This window comes from Lagopus leucura, unplaced genomic scaffold (genome assembly GCF_019238085.1).
Source record: "Lagopus leucura isolate 7727_CA_CO unplaced genomic scaffold, USGS_WTPT01 Super-Scaffold_100001, whole genome shotgun sequence".
NCBI classification, from domain to species: domain Eukaryota; kingdom Metazoa; phylum Chordata; class Aves; order Galliformes; family Phasianidae; genus Lagopus; species Lagopus leucura.
Genome location: NW_024962262.1, coordinates 36,961,188 through 36,982,420, shown reverse-complemented (window position 1 = coordinate 36,982,420; position 21,233 = coordinate 36,961,188). Strand labels below are relative to the sequence as shown.

Genomic DNA, 21,233 nt, shown 5'->3' with positions numbered 1-21,233 from the left:
AACTAATATTCTGTCATATGCTGGACTTAATGTAATAATAAAATATTTGAATGCTGTTGGAAGGCCATTTGAAATACCTGTATGCTTTGTGGACAGCTGATTTAGATAGCAGATTAGATTTCTATGCTGTTAAAAGTGTGTATTTTCTAAATTAATTCATTTTTTGTACTAATAAGGAGTCCACAATGCAGTTGCAGTTTATCTTTATATCTGAAGATTTACTTACAATACATATTTTTAATAAATATATTCTTATGTGACTCAGTATGAAGAATACTGCACTGGTTCAATTGGCCATTTATCCAGCTGTATTTACCCAGCCAGAAGTGCGTTGTATTACTTAATGTAATTAATCATCTAAGTTTTACTTCAGCAAAGAGAGTCCCACCCATTAGGTAAGGCCATTACTGCTTACAGAGGTGCTATACAATTCCAGAGCTGCTCTGCAGTTGCCTACTTTAGCTTTATCTTCACCTGATAAGAGAAGGCTGAGAACTGGTACTGTGTACTGATGAGGTCATCACCTTAGAATCATAGAATGGGTTGTGTTGAAAAAGATTCAAAGATATTCTAGTTTCAACCCATCAGCACAGGTGACTGTGCTGTGTGATTTAGTTGCCAGCCACTAAATCAGTCACTAGATCTGGTTGCCCAGGACCTCATCCTAACTGGCCTTGGCAGCCTCCAGAGTTGGGGCTCCTACAGCTTCTCTGGGCAACCTTTGCCAATGCTTCACTACCCTGTCAGTGAAAAATTTCCACCTGATATTTAATCTAAATCTCCCCTCTTATATTTTAAAAGCATCCCCCTTTGTGCTATCACTATCTAACATGTAAAATGTTTATTTATCTCATGTTCATAAGCTCCTTTTAAGTAATTGAAGGATGCAATGAGGTCTCCCCTGAGACTTGTGAGGCATGATCTGCCTCTGATGAAGACATACTGGCTGTAACAGATCACATTCTCAGCCCTTGTGTGCCTTAGCATGTCTTCCATAAGGATCTGATCTGTTCCTTGATCTCCTCAGGCACAGATGTGAGGCTTACCAGTCTACGATTTCCCAGGTTTTCCTTCCTCCCTTTCTTGAAAATAGGAGTTATATTTCTCTTTTTCCAGTCACCAGGACACTGACTGGCTGACTTTTGTTATTAAAACTGGCACTAGATGGGACAGGATGAAGCTTGTCTTCTGTTTTACACAGCTTAGTGCTGGTGTTTTGATTTGTGGCAATAAGTATGGGGTGTCAGAAGTTTCAGACATCTGGATTCTAGGACTCATCTGGATTCAGACATTCCTGTCACCAAAGACAATTGTTTGAAACATTTCCCTTATTCCTTCTGTTTTTGACATTCTTTCCAGGTCTGAAGGGATTTGGAAATGTTACATAAACCATTGCACAATGAACGCTGTTGACAAAATGCATAGAGGAAGAATCTGAATAACTGAAACAGAAGGAAGAACTGGGACCTTGTTTTATGTTGGTTATTCTCATCAGTGGGATGCCTAGAGTGCTTCTGCTGTTAAAATAACATAAATATTTGGTCTCATTTCCTTTTACAATATATTAAATAAGCATATTTATAGAGAGGTAACACTGAAATGTATGCATAACCAAAAAAATTACAGTTCAGTGTTCTATTGTAAACAATAAGCTGTGATGATCAAGTTATTTTTCCTATTGTCTTATCCCAGGAGGAAACCAAAAAACTTTTCATATGGGCTAATGAAGCTTGAGCTATGTAAGTGCAATCAAAGGTTAGGTTATTTATTCCTGCTGTTATTCTGAAATAACCTTTCACCTGACAAAACTTAAAATACAAATATTTATTAAGATTAAAAAACAACAACAACAACAAAAACAAAGCTAGTTTTCAGCTCTCTTAAGTCAATTTGAGTAATGTGTGTATAAAACTACATTGATACAGCTTGTGAAATAATATATATGTGTTTCTTTTCTTGCAGGCGTTCATGTCAATGTTTCAGATTCTCACACAGGAAGGATGGGTAGATGTCATGGATCAGACACTGAATGCTGTAGGACATATGTGGGCACCAGTAGTTGCAATTTATTTTATACTGTATCATCTTTTTGCTACCCTGGTAAGTTTTAGTTTGCAAATGCATTGTGTTTTTCTTTCTTTTTCTTCTTACTTACATTGCTCTTGTATTATTTATTTTTTTTTCTTCTACTTAGAACTGATTGTGATGCTCATGTTCAGCGTAAGGGGCTTTGGGTTTATTTCTTTGATGTGGCAGAATTCATCCTTCAGCCATGTGGCGTAAGTGGGGAGCTTTTGTTATGGTGCGAGTTGTTCTTCCTAAGATCCAAATCACACTGGTAGGCTAATAGTATAATTGTTGACTGTCTTGTGCCTTCACAGTTCTGATGATTACAGACTGAAGCAAGTGTTTGTATTTCACATAGAAATGGTCCTCTCAATTACAACTGCATTCTCCTTGTAGTAATAATTAGAGTCAGAATTATTAAGCCTTGGGATGCAAACTCTTAATAATAAGAGAGTGCTTTTCTGTTGTCTGATGCAAAATCAATGCATCAAAAATATATAATATAGTATAGTAGGCAATAAAAGGATGAGAATTACTAAAGCAGTTCCTGGATGTGTATGGAAATTTAGACTATATCTAAAAAAGATGTTTTACCTGTATGGATTTCAAATGAGATGATGATACTTTTCTATAGAGAAAAAGTTAAAGAAAACAGCCTTTTGGAAATCCTATATCAATAATGGTGTGGTAATGTATTTTGAATACAGAGAAAATACTACAATAAGGGGAGTAACCATTTGATCCATCCTTAATTCATTACTTAATAATACTACTTTTATTTTGTACTTTTGTATTTTGCATTCACTGCAGTTTTTAACACACACATCTTCATTTCTTCATTCAATTTATTATACTGTTACCTGCTTCTTAAGGTGATAATTATGTTTATACAATCTCCATCACTTTCCAACTGCTTTTTTTTTTTTTTTTTTACTTTATGATTTGTCTTGCTTCATTTATAATTGATTGGCTGATCAGTCTGTGATTGTGAGTGCAGCAGATTTCTTCACAATCATTGAAATCCTGACCACTCATAAATTACAGTAAAGGGCATTTGATTCTCCTGGAGCTGCTTAAGCATATTAAAATATAAGATGAGCAAAAGTACATTGCCATCAGTAATATGGAACTTCTACTGTTAAGTCCTTGGGTCTGGAAAAGCAAGTTTACGCTAGAGAGATCTTTAAAACTCCTTTGGAAGAGGGAATAAAAAGCAAAAGAGAAGTGGATTATGGTCATGAATTGGTTATTGATTTGAGAATCTTATTGTGTTTTTTACCAACCTAAAATTGAATTGATTTTTTTTCCTCTTTGATGAACATTGAGCAAATCCATAAAGTAGTGCCAGCTGGCCTCACTGCTAAAAAGTCACAACTTAATTGAAAAGTAAGTTAGTTGTAAAATATTTTTGGTATTCTGCTTCATGCTTTCAGAAAGAGTTATGTGGGACTCCTACGTCTGCTTACTGAAGCTACTTATTTTGCTGGTTTCTAAATTACCTGTCTGTATACTGTCCTCAGTCCTTTTCCAGGGCATTTGCATTTTAATTATGTAGCCCTTACTTTGCTCCCTAAATCTATGCATTTCTTCCGAACTTACACAAATTCTATATGGATGAAGGAGCTCTTCTAAGAGAGCTCTGCAAAACTAGCTGGCCTTATGAAGTTGTTAGCTTCAGTTCTAAGTTTTTCCTCAGACCTTGAAAGAAAAAGCTTCCAAGGACAGAATTGTCTGAAGAGAAAAGAAGCTTAAAGAGAGAAAGAAACTTGTAATTGGTAAGGGAGCATGGAAACAATTGGGCTGCTCCTGAAACCAGAAGACACTTAAGAATAAACAGCTGTAAGTGGAAAAAAAAAATCAAAACAACTGGAGTCAAACAGAGAAATGACTTTCAACAGCCAGAAGAAGGGGGAGGTTTAGAATTGAGAAGTGATAATTGCAGGCATTTGGCAAAGCTAACTGTAGAGTTTTGGAGTGAAATGAATAGGTTTCACATTAGAAAGCAAAGAAAAATTGAAGCTCAAAAAACAAAACCTCCTTTGGGAGTGAAGACTATTATTAATTGAGATGACAATGGAGAAAGTTAAACAAATAATAAGTTTGCATTTAACTTTTCTTTTCTGGTACATGGTCGTTAATTCTTGTTGAAGAAAGTTGAAAAGGGAGTTAATGAAAGTCTTGATGCCTTTATATGATTCTGTGCATGAAGCAGCAAGGCTGAAAGTGGTAATGTATTTAATGAGCACTGTATTTCTGTTTTGTATGGAACAGTACCTCCTTAACTAGTATGTTCTGAGCTGCAGGTACTAGAGTGTCATAGGCTGTATAAAGTAGCTAAGGAAAGAAAAACACCATACTATAAAATCCTGACAAAATGATAGCAAAATCAACAACTAGGGAGCAAATTACTTTGTACCAGGGATTATGTATTTTCTAAGTATTTTGCCCTGTTTTGCATTTTGAACACCATCTTAACTTTTACAGTTTGTAACAATCAGATAATAGAAAACAGTCTGAAGTGCTGTTTAGCTATGTGAAATATTTAATATGGTTTTTATAACAACCACATGAAATTCTAAGTATTGCTAAAGACAGTTCTCTATTAAAAGATAATTCCTTTTTCTGAAGACTGGCATTTTGTAAGTTTGTGAGAAGGATCCTTTCTTTCCAGTATTGTTGAAGGATTCTTGAAACTTTAACAGTGATGGGCAGATACAGTGCTCTGCTCTGGTTGTCAGTTAGTAGTCCAAGACCACAGAAATATTTTAGGCCTGTAAATCCTGTAAAAGAGTTGAAATTGTTGCTGATATCTCTAGGAAATTGATGCTTGCCTATAGAATCTCAATACGATAGTGAATGTTTGCCTTAATCCACAGAGTCTTAAACCTTGGCAATAGTTGTGAAGCTTCATATATATGTATTTACTACTTTAAGACTTAAGTCATCTAAGGAGAGATGCTGAATGGTAGTATTCTTCTTCACCTACATCCTTTCTCTGCCTGTTCTGTCTCCTTCACAGCTATATTAAAAAAAAATTCACATTCTTCTAGTCAGCATATCTATACAAGAAAATTATCATGTGATATACACATTTTCTTCTGTGATTCTTACTCCCAAAGACATATCTACACAAAGTTTAATGGAAAGTAAAAGAAGGTGCATGAGTTTGCTATGTTGTGGTAAAGCACTCAAATGGAGTTAGCTACTTTGCTTATATCTATTCTAAGCATTGAGCATTAAGCATAAAGTAAATTATTGTCAGTTTTTTTCTGATGATTTTAATTTAGTTGTATACAAAATGTATTTTGATTAGTATTATGTTAAACATATATAAAATCTTGGTTATAAAACCTAGAATTCCATTTTTTAATGTTCATATACTAATTGTATAGTAAGCCAGAAAAAAAGAAATAAAAATCTTCTTACAAAATAGCTAGCAGGCAAATATCAGCATGAAATATTAGTTCAACAGATGTGATAGGCAGTACATTTTACAATAGTATCGTCATTTTTCTGTTATACTTGATAGTACTTCTATTACTAGAAATGCAAGGCAATTAAAAAATAGTTTGCATTTGTTTTGTAGATTCTACTCAGCTTGTTTGTTGCTGTTATTCTGGACAACTTGGAGCTTGATGAAGATCTGAAGAAACTTAAACAAGTAAGAACATGTTTTTGCTCTGCTTGAAGATATTTTCAATAAAACATTCCTCTTCTGGTGCTCCTATGGTAAAAGATGTGAAACATTTTCACCGAGTGTGAAGGAAACAGAAAATGTTGGAAAGAGCAGCCCTATCCTATTAGATAGTTTAGTACCATGCAGTATAGGGTAAAAATTCAGTGATTATAAAAAAGATTTAGAAATTGTTCAAATATTCAATGAAAGTCTATTTAGATTGACATGTAATTAAAATTATGTAAAAATCACAGGAGGATAATATTTTTGCTTATAAACTACATACTGAAAGATAAAATATTGTCTGGCCTATTTCCATGTTCATGAAGGCTTTACCATGTGACTGTTGTACTTCGTTTGTACTGCAGCAAGAGAAAAATGTGTAAAGATAGTGTTCCTCCTTTGAACAAATCAGCTGTGAGTAGGATATGAAGCATCAGCACACCATGGACTCATTTCTTTAGAAGGTAAAATTTTGCAGAAGATAGTTCTCGTAGGCTTTTGTAAATAAAACAAAGTAAAATTTTTGATTTGGAGCAAGGCTTGCATGCTAATATGTGAGCAAACTGTAAAACCACTGCAGAGGAGAGCACTAGCAAAAGTCAACAGACAGAAAATGGGAAAAAGAGGACCAGACTGAATGTGTCAGATGACTCCTAAAGGCTCTTGGCAAAGTCAATGTGTTTACTTGAGTGTCCATATTTGGGGATTAGGATTACCTAGAAATCACTGTCTCAGGCTTCAATCCCAGAATGAAAACCATAAAACAAATATGACTAGAAAGTTCATGTCAGCCATTCCGACCTACTGAACAAACCACCAAAAAAGAAGGTGTCTGTATGATTTATGTAAATTCACTGGAGTGAATTTACGTATGCAAAGAGGAGCCAAATCATCTGCATTTGCCTATTTGATGTATGGAACAGCAAATTGAGAATTTAATGTGTTGGAGCTGTTTTTGTAATATTTGAATTATAGCCTTCTTTCACCTAGCTTCTGTTTCTTCTGTGCATCTTTCAGGTGCATCAGCAATTCATGTGGAATCACGTTTTTTCACTTTTTGAAAAATTATCTCCCAGACAACTTCCTCTGAACTGTTACAGTGAAGCTAATGTGCCCTTGGCTTTCCATCCATGTTATTTTGCTTTTAGTTTTAAAACTGAAAGAATGCATTTATTGATTTATTATGTTTATACTAGTTTTGTTCATTTTCTACAAACTTCTCATTTAAGAATTTTAAATGCTAACTTAGTGACAGTCTGTTTCATGTATGCTCACTGAATACATGGCTTGTTTCAAATTACTCTTCTTCCTAATATTCTATTATTCAGGGCACTAAAAGAAAAAATATTATATAGTCACTTTAAGGCCTTCTTTATAGAATTTGATCTAAAAATATTTCTTCCTGTTGTTTCTGCAGTATTAAATATCAGCATATATTGCAAATGAAGTGAATTAAAAGGGTGTGCAAAGAAATATAAATGTTAGATATCAGTTAATCAGCTCACATATGTGAAAAGAGACGTAGTACAGATGATTCTGGGATGGCCAGTCTAGAGTATGAAAACTGAGTAAAGCAAAAGAAGTTTACTTGTTTTTTCTCCTTATCAGTCTCAAGAAGTAAAATCATAGGAAGTGAAAATTATTCAGATATGATAAGCCATGTCATATCATACCAAAAATCTTCTGGTATATTTTTCATAGTCTGCATGAATTAGGAGCACGGATCAGTTTTCTGAAGTGAGGAGCTTGACATTTGAAATCCTGTGGTTTTTGTGTGAATCTTTAAAAATCTTCAGCTTTGTGTATTTAGATGCATGACTTTGTGTTTTAAATGCACCCCTCTGAAACTAGGGAACAAAAAACAAAAATGATGAGAGACCACCACTTGCTGTTCTCACCACTGTGACAGCCTAAAATCTTGTTAGCCTGGTAAGAACCCTGTCTCTGTAATAACCACAGAGTATAAGTAGAGCACACTCAATTAAAAGACTTTTTAAAAAGAAGTCCCCAAACTTCATACTTTTGAGACTGGCCACAGAGCAACTTTATGAGCTGGGCACTGAATCAGAGTAAAAAAGAACACCTATTGAGCAGACCAGGCATTACATTTACAGAATCTCAGGGCTTGGAAGGAACCACTGAAGATCATCCCGTCCAAACCTCCTTCTAAAGCAGGTTCCCTAGGAAAGTGCCTAGGTGGATTTTTAATATTTCCAGAGAAGGAGACTTCACAATCAATCTGGACAGCATGTTCCAGTGCTCTGTCACCCTCACAGAAAAGAAGTTCTTCCTCTTGTTCAGATGGAACTTCCTGTGTTCCATTTTGTGCTCTGTAGTGGAAATGCTGTTATGGCCTGAAACAGTGATTGAGCACCTGGTGTGAAGGCAGAGCCAACCCAGGGGAGCACAGGTGCATGCAATGCATCTGAGTGACTGGAAGGAATAGGGCCAGGATTCCAGACCTAATGTATGGGTTGGTAGTAGAGGTAAGAGTATCTCACTGGAGATTCCTTCCTAGCTGAGGCCTTCCAAAGGTAGGCAGTTTTTCTTCCTTTGTTTCTCTGTCCACAGATGCTCCGTTCAGGCTTGTTCTCATTTGCTGTAGCCTGGGACTGTGCTACTCTGCTACTATAGCTGTGTCTTCCATCACATTATAGCACTACATGCTCATTGCCCCTTGTTCTATCACTGGGCACTGCAAAAAGTCCACATGACTCCCACAGTTTAAATATTTATAAGCATTGCTAAGATTCTCCTTCAGTCTTCTCCAGTCTGAACAGCCCCAGGCCTCTCAGCCTTTCCACTAAGGAAATGATCTTTGTGGCCCTCCGCTGGACTCTCTCCAGAAGTTCCCTGTCTTTCTTGAACTGAAGAGATCAAAACTGAGCACAGTATTCCACATGTGACCTCACCAGGTCAGAGTGGAAGGGGAAGACCCCCTCCCTTGACCAGATGCTGGCCATGCTCTTTTTAATGCACCCCCAGATACCATTGGTGTTCTTGACCACAGGGCACATTGCTGACTCGTGGACAATCTCTTGTCCATCAGAACATATAGATCCTATTCTACATAGTTCATTTCTCTGCGGAGGTGGTCAGCTTCTAATCTGTGTGTGTATCACTTCTCAGCATTTTCTCTTGTTGAACCTCATGAAGTTCCTACCTGCCCAGCTCTCCAGCCTGCATTGTAATCTGTTTCCATGACCAAGCCAGCATTTACAGAAGAACCACATGGCCATTGGACATACCAGTTTGTCTCTGGCATAATGGCATACGTATTATATATATGTTATATGAAGATGTCTAAGGTGGCCGACAATTGTTCACTTGTATTTGTGGAAATATTGTTTTAAATAGTATAGCCTCTCTTCAAAGACTATTGCTCAATGCTACTCAATGTATTCTCTCCTGGTGTTTTAGCTAAATTCATATTATACAAAGTATTGCATGATTAAAAAATGCTTTAAATAAAAAGAAATAAGAGATTGGGGCTTAATCGCTGGAAGTGATTGCACAACTGATTAAGTGTCTAGAACAGCGAATGTTTCCCATGGGGTAAACCTGCGATGGTATCACAGGCTCAGTGCTGATAGTAGCTGTGCACTATTATACTGAAATATTGGTTGTCTTATCTCAGAAAATAAAGCAGAAGAAGTTTAATTCAATGATATTTTGAATTCTCCATTAAAAATGAACTATAAAGGGAAGGAAGACTGGGAGGTAATTGTTACATTTTAATCAAGACACTTTCTATAAAGAAAGAGATTTGTATCACTGCACAGGAATTTTTTTGACATCTATAATTCAAAGCTGAGTAGTGTTTGAAGGAATTAATCAAATCATTCAAGCTCTTAATGTAAAACTACATTGATTTGTTAAAGTCGGTAAAATTGTAGCACTTTCAAAAGAATTTTCATCCTCACGTTCACGCTTTTTTCACTGACTTTAATGACTGTAGAACTTGACGCCCAAGGCGTTTTCACATAATGATGCGCTGAAGGATTTTCAAGGAAGATGGGAGAATATATATAGGCCAGAAATGGTATATAGCTGATAATCACTTTTGAGGTGTTTAGTTATTAATTATATCTTCATTCCTTAACATGATCTTGGTAACAAAAATGATATTATTTTCAGATTATTGAGCAAGGACTAACTAGCTAATACTTGCAAATACTCCAAAATGTAAAGTGACATATAAACACTGTGCTATCTAGACCAAATATAAAACTTGTAAGAGGTTTATTTTAGTGATTTACTTAGCTTTACAGGCACACATAGGAGTGGAATCTGTTCTTCCAAGATGTCATTCAGATGGCTTAAGAGCAGAATTATTGTTTACTTCATTACAGCTCTGTGCTTTGTTCACATTATCTCACCATCCTTTGCCATGTGTCATCCTCTTGGCTACGTCTGCCATGATAACTCAAATCAAGTGAAAAGAGGTTGTACCATAGCTCATATTCAGCAGCTGTATGTATATTAAACTTGATTGTTTATGTCTCTCCAGACAGACCCTACCACATGCACTAGCTTCCAAGTGTAAGATTGATTCTGCTTTTTTTCCAGTTCTGCCCTCTGCAGTGTTCAGCACATCAATTATGCAAAAGAAATCTATCAGCTAAAATCTTAGTTTACTCCTCTTTTGTTTCCATCTTCCATCCTCTCTTCTGAAATTGTTGGTAAAAATTTAAGAAGCTGGAAGGATTTCTTTGAAAGCATTTTGTTGGGCTTCTCTTTTTAGCAGTTCAACTACATTGCGTGAGTTGATGTCATCTGACTACTTCAGAGAAATCTTAAATGATTGTGAAGCATGATTTTCCACCACAATAGCCCCATTAACTTGTCCTATTATATTTTCCACATACTTAGTAATTCTATAGTTCCTAAATTTCTGTCACTCTGCCTAGATAAGCAGTCTGACTCACTGTTTTTTTAGTTTCCCATGCAGCCTCCCAAAATTCTTTTCTTAAAGTTAGTGTCATAAGTGACTCTTCCCTTTATCTCACTATTGATTTTATTTATGTCATAGATTATTCACCACTGTTAGTATGTCACCATTGTTATATCCATGAGATCCCTTGGAAGTCTTCAGTGAGCATTATCAGGTCTTAAAGAGTAATAAGTTGGCTTTGTGTCAGTTATCTTTTGAAAGTGTTTCACCTGACATTGCTATTGGAAATTGATCTTCCATATGGGTTAGGGTCTTCTTTGACTTTTTCTGTGGTGGATACAGTTCATTTTGCTTTCTTCTTTTACCTTATTTTTCTAAAGTTCCTTGAATAATATTCTGATTCTCTTTTAAAGTCTTTGCAGATCTTACTGCTTTCTAAATGATTTATAAGTTTCCTTATTATATTTTATTTCTTTAGAAAATAGTCCTACAAAACCTTTCACAATCCATCATGTAAATGTTTTAAAAGAAGCCTGCGAAAGTTCACGTTCTTCTCTGTATTCTTAGTTTAGCATATAGCTTCCCTTTTTAAAACACATTCTCAAATATACCCAAAGTCCTTTTTTCCACTCCAACTGACAATGCTGACATTTTGAACTTCTTAGAATTTCGTCAGTAGGTCACTGATGTATTCAGTGCTTCTATAACAGAATATTTATACGCTTCCCCCTCCAAGATTCTGTCATTGTTCCTTTTAAATTCTTTTTAACAACCTTATGACTTCGTTATTGTTTTCTTTAACTGAAATTCAATATAGTGGATTGTTTCTCTGAATTTAAAAGCATTTTTGATCATCGTTACCTAATTGCTTTTTTGGTATTTATATGATGAACTAGATCTGGGTAACATGCTCTGGCACATTACTACCCTTTGAACAAAAAAATTCTCCCAAACATCTAATCTAAATCTCCCTTATTTAAGTTTAAAACCACTTCCCCCTTGTCCTGTCGCTATCTGCCCATGTAAAATGTTGATTCCCTCTTGTTAATAAGCTTCCTTTAAGTACCTGAACACTGCAGTGAGATCTCCCCAGACTCTTCTCTTCTCCAGGCTGAACAAGCCCAGCTCCCGTAGCCTTTTTTTGTAAGAGAAGTGGTCCACTGACAAGAAGTAAATAAATGTGGTGAGCAATTTTTAGAGAGCTATTCTTTGTTTGTAGGGTGCATACAAAAAAATTCGAAGCCAACTGTGAGATAATCCTTCAGCTGACCAAGTTAATGAACCATTGCTCATCAGCAGCACTGTTTGTAGCTGCTGATGTACTCATATACGTGGCACTGCCACCACACCATAAAGTGGATCCCATCTAATGGTACACAATTTTAGAAATATTTTCTTGTGGGCTAAAAGATAAGAAACAAAACAGTGTTAAATGCTTGTTTTTTATAGTGGAGGAAAGGAAGCAGAGTTTCATGCTAGTCTTGAGTAAGACCTTTGCTGTTCACTGTTTATAAGTTATCTAGAAAGTGGGGTGAATAGTGAAGTGATCAAGTTTTCTGCTGATGAAAAATAAGCAAAGGCATCCAAATTTAAAACTTACTATGGAAGTATTCTTATTTTGTCTGAAAAATAAAATTTCAGTTGAAATCTAGATAAATGCACATAGAGAAGAATACTAAAAAGATATCTAAAAATAGGCTTTGAATAAGATATCATCAGTTAAGATATTTTTTTCATTCATTTTAGAGATTCTCTATCATGTCTCTTCATTGCTTACTGAAAAAGAAGGCAATCTGTTAAAAATAATTAGAGATGATTGTTAAACACAGGTGAAAATTTCCTGTTTTACCATATGTATCTATCATATGTCTGTGTGTTGAATACTGCATTCAAATGAATTATCTTTTTTTAAAAAGAGATGCACTGAACTGAGAAAAGAAACATAAAAGGATAATGAAAATGATTTTCAGCTTGAAAAGGAGATGGCAGGGGTGGAGTCTAAGACAAAGTTACATGAATCACAGTAGGTGTAAGAATTTGAATAGGGGAACACTATTTTACTTCTTTCACTACAGGAAAATGAGTGGGCACTCAAACTGGGAAGAAAAAAGCCAAAGTACTTTGTTTTGACTTTGAGACAAATTAATAGAATCAAATCCTATAAGGGCTGATTGTTTTGGCATAATTTTAAGCCCCAGAGGTTATCAAAGCTGGGAGACAGTGCAGGAAGTATGATAGCTTTTTATTTGATCTGTTCTTATACTCATTTCCTAGACATTTTTTGCTTGTCCTTGCCAGAGGCTGGACACTGGTGAGATGGACCTTTGATCCAATCTAGTGCAATCATTTTTATACTTCCATAATTTTCCATAATCTGAATGGGATTTCAGAAGAAATTTGCAAGTAGCACACTGAGGAACCATTTATCTGTGATGTATTTCCATAAGGGAAGAGCAAGTCTCTCAAGCTTTTCCTAATATAAGCAGTGGCCTAACTTCCTTGGCTCTCTGCACACCTTAAACATGAATACAGATGGGATTCGTTACTAAAAATATTTTCTCAGTACATGTGTTACTACCTAGCAACAGAAATTCTTGGACAAATCAACAAGAGTATGAAGTGAGAACATTTTTCTTCCAATTTAATGAAATTTTCATTCTCTCCAATCAAGTTACTTGCCAGATGTACATGTTCCTTTCCCTCTCCTTCAGTTCCACACAATGAAATACAAACGAGATTATTTCCCCCCTGAATCCATATCAAAGCAGCATATGCAAGAGGTGTGTGTATACTTATCTATTTATAGAGTATACAATTTAATGATCTTTAAAAATACACACTATTTTGCCTTTGTGCTTCTAGAAAAAGCAGATGTTTGCCGTGTTTATTTTCTTTTATTTAAACTCAATGTTAACTCTTTGATGCTGAAAACAAAAACATTCATGAAAATTGGAGATAAAGATGGCTTTTTTCCTTGATTTGTCTTTTGTGGTAGATTCTTGTTCTGTTGTTTTTTTATCACAGTCAGTGTCTGAACAATTCAATCTGATATCAGTGTTTTAGGATTTTACGCTTGTAAGTCTTCCAAAAACAGCTTAAGAAAATCAGTAGTCTTGACAGAACATGCATAGTTAAAGCTAAGGAGGTAACTGTTAGGTGCCCTGTTTGATAAGAAGGAATAATTGTAGTAGAATAACATTAACTGGGAGCTGGGTGCCATCAAGTATTCATTCTGTTTTGGAATCTAACTCCATAGTACATGTTCCTTTCAGCAGTGATGGAGGAGCGGGGAGGTACTGGTGCTGGGATCTACTGCAACCCAATTGTCAAGAACTATGGCAGAGCAAGGTTGAGAGGTCTTTGAAAATTATGAAGGGGAAAAAGAAACTAATTTTGTTTTGGGTGTTCATTAGGTCTTAAAATGTACCTTTTATTTTCCTTTTTTGTCTAGTCTTGTTAGTAGATAAACAGCAATCAGCGCTGATTTTTGTTTGTTTGTTTGTTTGTTTGTATGCTTGTTTTTCAATGAACAGTTGTTTGTGCTTCTTCCCTACTCTATTTGGTACTAAGGTTAAAAAAATCCCCAATTTATAATGAAAATTTTGGCCTCCTACTTTGTAAAGGGAGTACGTAGTGTTTCCTGAGCATAATACTAATTTCTGGAACCAATATTCTGAACATGAGTTGGATACTGCTCACCTTTCCTGCAACAGTGCTTAATCAAAATTTTGGTCAATGTCAGTTGAGACAGTAAGTTAGTCTCTGAATGCTGAGTCCTTCTGCATTTGTATCTAACGTAGAATTAATTAAAAAAAAAATTTGAATCAGAGATTTTTATGAGGTAAATTCACATGCATGACAATTCCGGCTTAGATTTCCTATGGATAGATACTCCCTTCTGCTTCTGCTATAGCTTTCAGTATTCATTTCCCTATAAACTGGAGAAGAGAAGCACAATTTGTACCTGCAGTCTTAAGTTCATATGCAATCAGTTGTTGATTATACAATTACTATTTTGATGAAGTTAAAAATATTTCCAGTGTCTGTGCTTTTCATATCTAACTTATATAAATTAACTACATGCTGTTAATCCATGTGAAATAAGTCTCCTAAGAGTACTTTGTGTACTTTAAGAGGTGCAGTTATTTCTGAGAAAGAAGTAACAGCGTATCTTGGAAGGAAATGTAGACTCTATTCATTTGAAAAGCCAAAGGCATCCTCAGAAGAAAGTACAAGCTGGTCTGTGTGAAAAAAGACATTGACCATTTGTCGTGAAAGTATGTCCGTGATGTGACACTCATGGATTTCAATGTATCCCACTAAGTTTTTGTGGTTATGTTTGGTCTTTGAAGATAAACATGGAAATAGCTGCTTCTTCAGAGAATAAAGCTCTTATTGCACTATCAGTGATTTTGAGGATATCCACCTTATACGCCCTGCAATCATTTGAGTGATTATGTTGCTACAACCAATCACTGGTTGCAATACCAAGATTCTGGGATTATTTTTTTTTTAATTTTATTACCTGCTGTGCTTAAGTTTTCTTGATGATGCTATATTTAGTACTGTTGCTAAATAGTGTTAGTGGTTCCTACTTTTTCACCTGTTTCTTTTTCTTTCATATCTAGTTGCAATAAGAGCAGTCTTTTGTTTACATTAGATCATATATTCCCTTCTGCCTGTATTCACTTCTCCCCATTCATTGTCAAAGAAATTTAACCATCCTCCCATTTCATATTCAAAGCAGATATTTATTTATTAGGAGAGCCTCCATTAATTCAGAAGTGTAGTACCAGTCTTTTGGAAATGTTTTATGTTTCTCTCCTTTCTGAATTTGATTGTTGCTCTGGGAATGATCCCTACTCTTCTTTGAACCAAACTTCCTACTATCAATCAATTATTAGTCTTTCAGTGTCCAAAGCATATGCTTATTCTTTAAGTCTGTGATGTTCAAGAAAGCTTTCACACAAAATATGGAATTCACACTGGCAAGAAGAGGAAAAAAAGAGCAGGACGCTCATCTTTCTCAGGGCTAAACACAGAAGTCTGTTCTGCAACTTCATCTTTCGTTTGTGTTGTTTTTATTTTCTCTTCTGCATGTAGCATATTTCTACTTTCAGTGCTAAGAAAGGCTTGAGATTTTACTTCATTTTCAGGCTTGGGTTATTTTTGTTCTTCTCTTTAAGTCAGATGAATGGGAAAAAAGGCAAGGGTTCTGCTGCTGTCCTCCTGAGTATACACACATTATGTTCGCTGAGGCAGCTAATCTGTCTATTTAAGCCTTTCCAGTTTTCATTTGATTTTTTTTTTTAACTGTTCCTAGGTACTGAAATACGGAACTTGGTTTCCATATGCTTTTGCCCTCCAGATACTCATCATCTCTATGTAAAGCAGTTCTAACAACTGAAACAGCACACTGATTTTCCAGCTAGTGAAAATACATGCTATTTTTATAGCATCTGCTAGACACTCCTGCTGCTGGCATTTCATATGATTGTGGAACAAATAAAGAAGGCAACCTGAACTCAGCACTATACTTATTTTCCTTTAACTTTTCACTCTGAACTTTTAATAAATTTTGCTTTGATCTTTGCTTATGTTTTCATCCAAAAATATTCATAACTAAAAGTCTATGAAAACTTTACAGAGGTAAGGGCTAACGAAGTGATTTATTCAAGAGAATTGGTCATAAAGAGAAGATAAATCACAATCTGACTGTCAGCCAAACTGAAGCCTATGTGGACCAGTACGATAAGTGAAGCTGAGAAATTCCTCCTAAGCCTGGTTCCAGAACAAAAAGGAAGTCAAAACTGTGCAATGTAAAAGATAATTGAAACAATGCAGAAGTTAAAAGCTTTCCTTAATGTGGATTTGGGAATTGTAAAAATATAGTTGCATGCTGTAAGAGAAGTCTAGAAAGCAATGATTTTCATCTCTATTAAGAAGAAAGCACATAAACAAATCAAGCCTCTACAGTTTGGTTTTTCCATATGTAGAACTCTGCTTTCCCACAGAATATTCAAAGGGCAGCTAGGCATTATTCAGTTAACTGCTAGCCACACTATAATACATGGCTTATTAAAAGCAAAGTAATTTTTTTTTTTTTAAAGGGAATTATTCCTTTGAAAGCAAGCTATTTTAAGAGCATTCTGATTTGGGAGTTCTTGATTCTCCCTTTTTCCTTATCTTGAAAACCAAAGCATAAACAATTCAGCTTTCAGAACAAGGCAATTGTTCTACAAAACAAACTGTATCTACAAAACAAACCATTATTTGTTAAAGTGTAAGAATCTGCATTACTCCAAAACCAGAAACAGCAGCGAAGTGTTAAACAGTTGGCAGCTTTAACAATGTTGACTTAAAAAAAAAAAAAAAAAAAGAAGTTGTATTTAATTAAGTGTTTGCCTTAGGACTTTGGGTCTGGATAGTCATATCCAGAATGACAGAAGGGAAAAATACAGTGCGTTCATTTATTCATTGTGTATCTAGGTGAGTTCCTGGTGTGCATCAAGTAATTCTGGAAGCATAAAAATATGTAGATGGTCTTAGAGAATATTTTGTAGAAAATGAAGGCTTCAGTGGAAACTAGGCAAAGGAGACTCTGAAGGAGTAGCTGCAAGTAATTTTAAAATCTTGGCAGAGCTTTTCTAGGAACCAAAACTGTTAATGCTGGCTGTCATTTTTTAATCTTTGAATAGTGATATCAATAGATACACAAAAAGCTTCTTGAAAAAGATTTCCAACTGTCAGCTCTTATTTCTTTACCACATCTTTGAAAGATATCATTGGCTTAGATTAAAGTCATTCAAGAAGCAAGTGACAGCAGATTTTCATGGTGTATACGGGATGAAATCTCACACAGATAAAACAGCGCTTCCAGAAAACTGTTGTTCTGGACCATCCTTTGTCCTCTTCCTCTTTTTCTTCATCTCATTTAAAAATCTCTCTCAAAATGAACATTTATTGTAATTTAAATGATGAGAAGAATATTTTTTGTTTCAGTTTGGGGGGAATAGACTTTTCTGCTTCATTTACTGAAGCTGTAAAAGCTTTTTGAAAGTTTCAGCAGTCACTTTTTATCCATGCTTAATGAGGTGGAGTGAATGCACTTTTGGGGGGCTTTCCTGGCACCCCCTAAGCTCATAGGAACTTGGCAATTTGGGCTGAGCATGAAGAGGAGCAGCAGGAGAAAGGTACCTCGTCCTGTTTATAGTGACTTTGAAAAGGAATAACACATGCTCTTGCTCTGTACGATACTGTTGTCTCAAATCTTTATGTTGTGAGTGTGTATGTGCACGGACATAAAAAAATACTATATTTTTTTCTTTTAAGAACTAGCTACAAATGAACTACCACTGCAAAATCCTAAAGCTGACTTACTGGTGCAAGTGAATTTGGCAGGAGCTTCAACAGAATCAAATTATATTAAGCTAAGGTAAACTGCAGCACAATGTAGATAACGATCATCTTCTCTACTCAGTATCACTTCGTGTCGAAATCTAATCTGTTGGCAGCTGAAAAATGGAGCTTCCTATCCACAAGAGAACATAAAATCTAGAAAAATGTGACATATCCATGGTAATACTTACTGTGTATTGGCCATCATACTGCAGTGATGATGTATTCCTGTAGGTAGGATATATCAATAAAACTTTCACCAAATGATCATGTAGTAGCTAAGATTTCTGGGTTACATTGCCAGCTATTTGCTCACTGATTTATTTATTTTATGTTATGTGCTGTGTCATCATTACCACTACCAGTTTTTAGGACTGTCCTCACAATATCATGGTCAGCTGAGCTGAGTAGAGAAATGTAGGAACATGCAAGCCCATAGCAATTACTTTTTGACTTATAGATCAGAGGATTCCAGACATTAGGTTAAAAAATAGGATGGAAGAGCAGACTTGCACAAGGAGCTTGGAGAAAAGATCCAATCCAGTTCCCAACAAAGAATGGAGAGCCCAATTGTCATTTGCACTGACCACATCCTTCTGGAAGGAATTGTGTATTTCAGTCTCGTTTAAAATATTTCACACATTTTTGAAAAAGAGAAGAAAAAAAAATGAAGTAAGGTATTTTAATATCTATCTTTTTAATCATTCAAAAAAGACTGAATTAGATTTTTGAGGGGGTTTATACTACCAGTGCCTTGCGGTAATTAGAATGCTTGCAATGTGCTACATTCTTTCCTGCACTAAAAATAATATGTGAATGCTGGGAAGATGTCATTAGTTAATAGTATAAACAGTTATGTTTGGGGCAAAGAAAGCACGAATCAAAATGTCAGGAAAAGATCTTCTCTTTTCCAGTTATTTTTATGTTATTTGAAAAGAGTAAAGGGTATGAAGACATTCTGAGTGTATTCGGATATATATTTTTCTGTTCTAGTCATCTAATTATCACATCCTAAATCTATATTTTGGATGTTTTCCTGCCAAACAATACAAACATAATATATATTTTTGCTCTCGAATGTATATACATACATACACCTTTTATGACTTCGAATTTATTCGTGAACACACACATATGGACAAACGTTTTTAGAATCATAGTTTTTCTTAATTTCTGCTCTTGCAGATACCCTCCAAATATATGCATATGTGAATGCAGGTGTACACACACGCCTACACATAGTAAACTTGTTAAGTATACAGAGTTTTTCAGAGTGTCCTGATTCTTGCAGGTTGCTGAAGAACAGATCCCATTTAAAATCAGGACAGTTTTATCAAAGTGTTGAACGTACTCTCAAAGTCTGAAGATGTGTATGCATACTTTAGAAGAAGTTGCTTCTTTTAAAAAAAACCAAAAACCTGAAGTTCTAAGAGCTCTGGTAGTGCCACAATCCACCTCTAATGAGCTTTCTTTTGTTAAGTACTGTTTTTTTCACCAGGCATTTCTTAATTCTACAAGATTATTTTCCTGCTGTCAGCAATGAAATGGTGTGCAGATAAATTTTCACTAGCTATATTTCTAGTAATGAGGAAAAAAAAAAAAAAGCCAAAATGCCAGTATTGTGGTTAGGCATTTATTATGAAGAAGAACTTGTAGGCTCAGAAACCTACAGGTCTTTACAGATCTGTACTGGATCAAAAAGGAAGGTCCTCCTGGTTCACAGTCTCTGACAGTGGTCAATAAAATATGTTTATGAAATAGCATAAGAACAGAGAAAGCACACAGTTAGTAATGTTTCATTCATCAGTGATATTTCATACTTGAATGATAGTCACTCCCTAGAGGGATATGTGGCTTGGGAACTTCCAGTGTCCAACAAGTAAACAAAGATTTCTATTTAGTTTGCCACATAATTATGTCATGTAATGCCTCCTTGCTTTTGTGTTATATGTTGTCATTCCAGTCAAATAATTCCTCAGTGCTCTCTTCTTCCTACATGGCTGTTATTACTTTCACTGTATTCCATCTTTTTTCATCTGTACGTTCAGCTTTATAATTTGACCAGATTTACCCAGTGAACTGAAAATTTATTTAAAGTGTTCTGCATTTACAAGCACATTTTGTACTTTAAATAACACTTCTTGTATTAATTCGTGTTTAATATCCATTGCATAAACTTTCCAATTTTCTTAAATGTGTAGAAATTAGAATTTTCTAGAATTCCTCTAGCAGCATTTTCTGGAAATGCTTGCTATTTATTTCTATAGAAACCACAACAGATACAAAGAGCACAATAATACTATTTAGTAGAGCAAATTTTTAACTACAGGATGCCTATTTTCAGCATAGTCACCACCATTAGCTATGCATTTTCACCAGTGATGAACAAGAACCCCTATACCACTCATGTAAGAATCTACAAAGCTTCTCTTTCATGTTGCTGTTGCCACTGCTGGCACCATCCGCCTCATTGTGCTCACATCCTTTGTTTGTTCCCCATAAACGTTCAGCAAGTATTAATGAATGTCAGTGGGTGCCATTGTTTCTTCATGGAGGAATTCAGTGACACATTTTTCCTTCATACGCACTTCGTGTCAGACGCCCTTTTGTCAGACTGCCCCTCTGCTGCCCTCTGTCACACAGCAAAAAAATATTGGTGGGAAGGTTCATCCTGTACTGCCATACCACCAACATCCACCTCTGATGTCATGGCCCAGCATACCAAAACAGGAGACATTACATTCAGATCAGCACCCATATCTTATCCATAATGGAAAGAAATGGTAGCAAGACATTCTGAAGGAATCAAGATATCAGTGCCTATCTGCATTCAGCTGGCTCATCAGTTTTGCGGGGGCTCCATCTTTTTACATCTTCTATGTCTTCAAGTGCTCTCTTCAAACATTTTTTCTGGTGAAGCAGTTTAGTATCTGAAAGTGAATTCTTTCTGAATGGCCTGGACTTCCCCTAGATACAGACATTGTTCATTCAGAAGGTAGTTTTGACCTTATTCCTGTTAATACTAAGAAGTTTATCCTGGCAATGCAAATATCATTTTGACAGACCTATTAAGAGCCCCTTTATTCAGTGAGGAGCGAAAAGGTATTCATACTTTATGACCCTGTTGTAGTTCTCAGAGTGAAGAATTTTTTCTTTTCTTTTCTTTTCTTTTCTTTTCTTTTCTTTTCTTTTCTT

The 21,233-nt window shown here is 35.4% G+C and overlaps 1 protein-coding gene across 2 annotated transcripts in view; it reads left to right on the top strand.

The window, feature by feature from the left end:
- NALCN (sodium leak channel, non-selective) overlaps window positions 1-21,233 on the top strand; it is a 199,240-nt gene that overhangs the window by 118,964 nt on the left and 59,043 nt on the right. For both annotated transcript variants that reach the window (XM_042867267.1, XM_042867265.1), the window contains 2 exons: window positions 1,963-2,100; window positions 5,654-5,728. In XM_042867267.1, coding sequence (XP_042723201.1) covers window positions 1,963-2,100; window positions 5,654-5,728 — 213 coding nt within the window. The remainder of the gene's footprint in view (window positions 1-1,962; window positions 2,101-5,653; window positions 5,729-21,233) is intronic.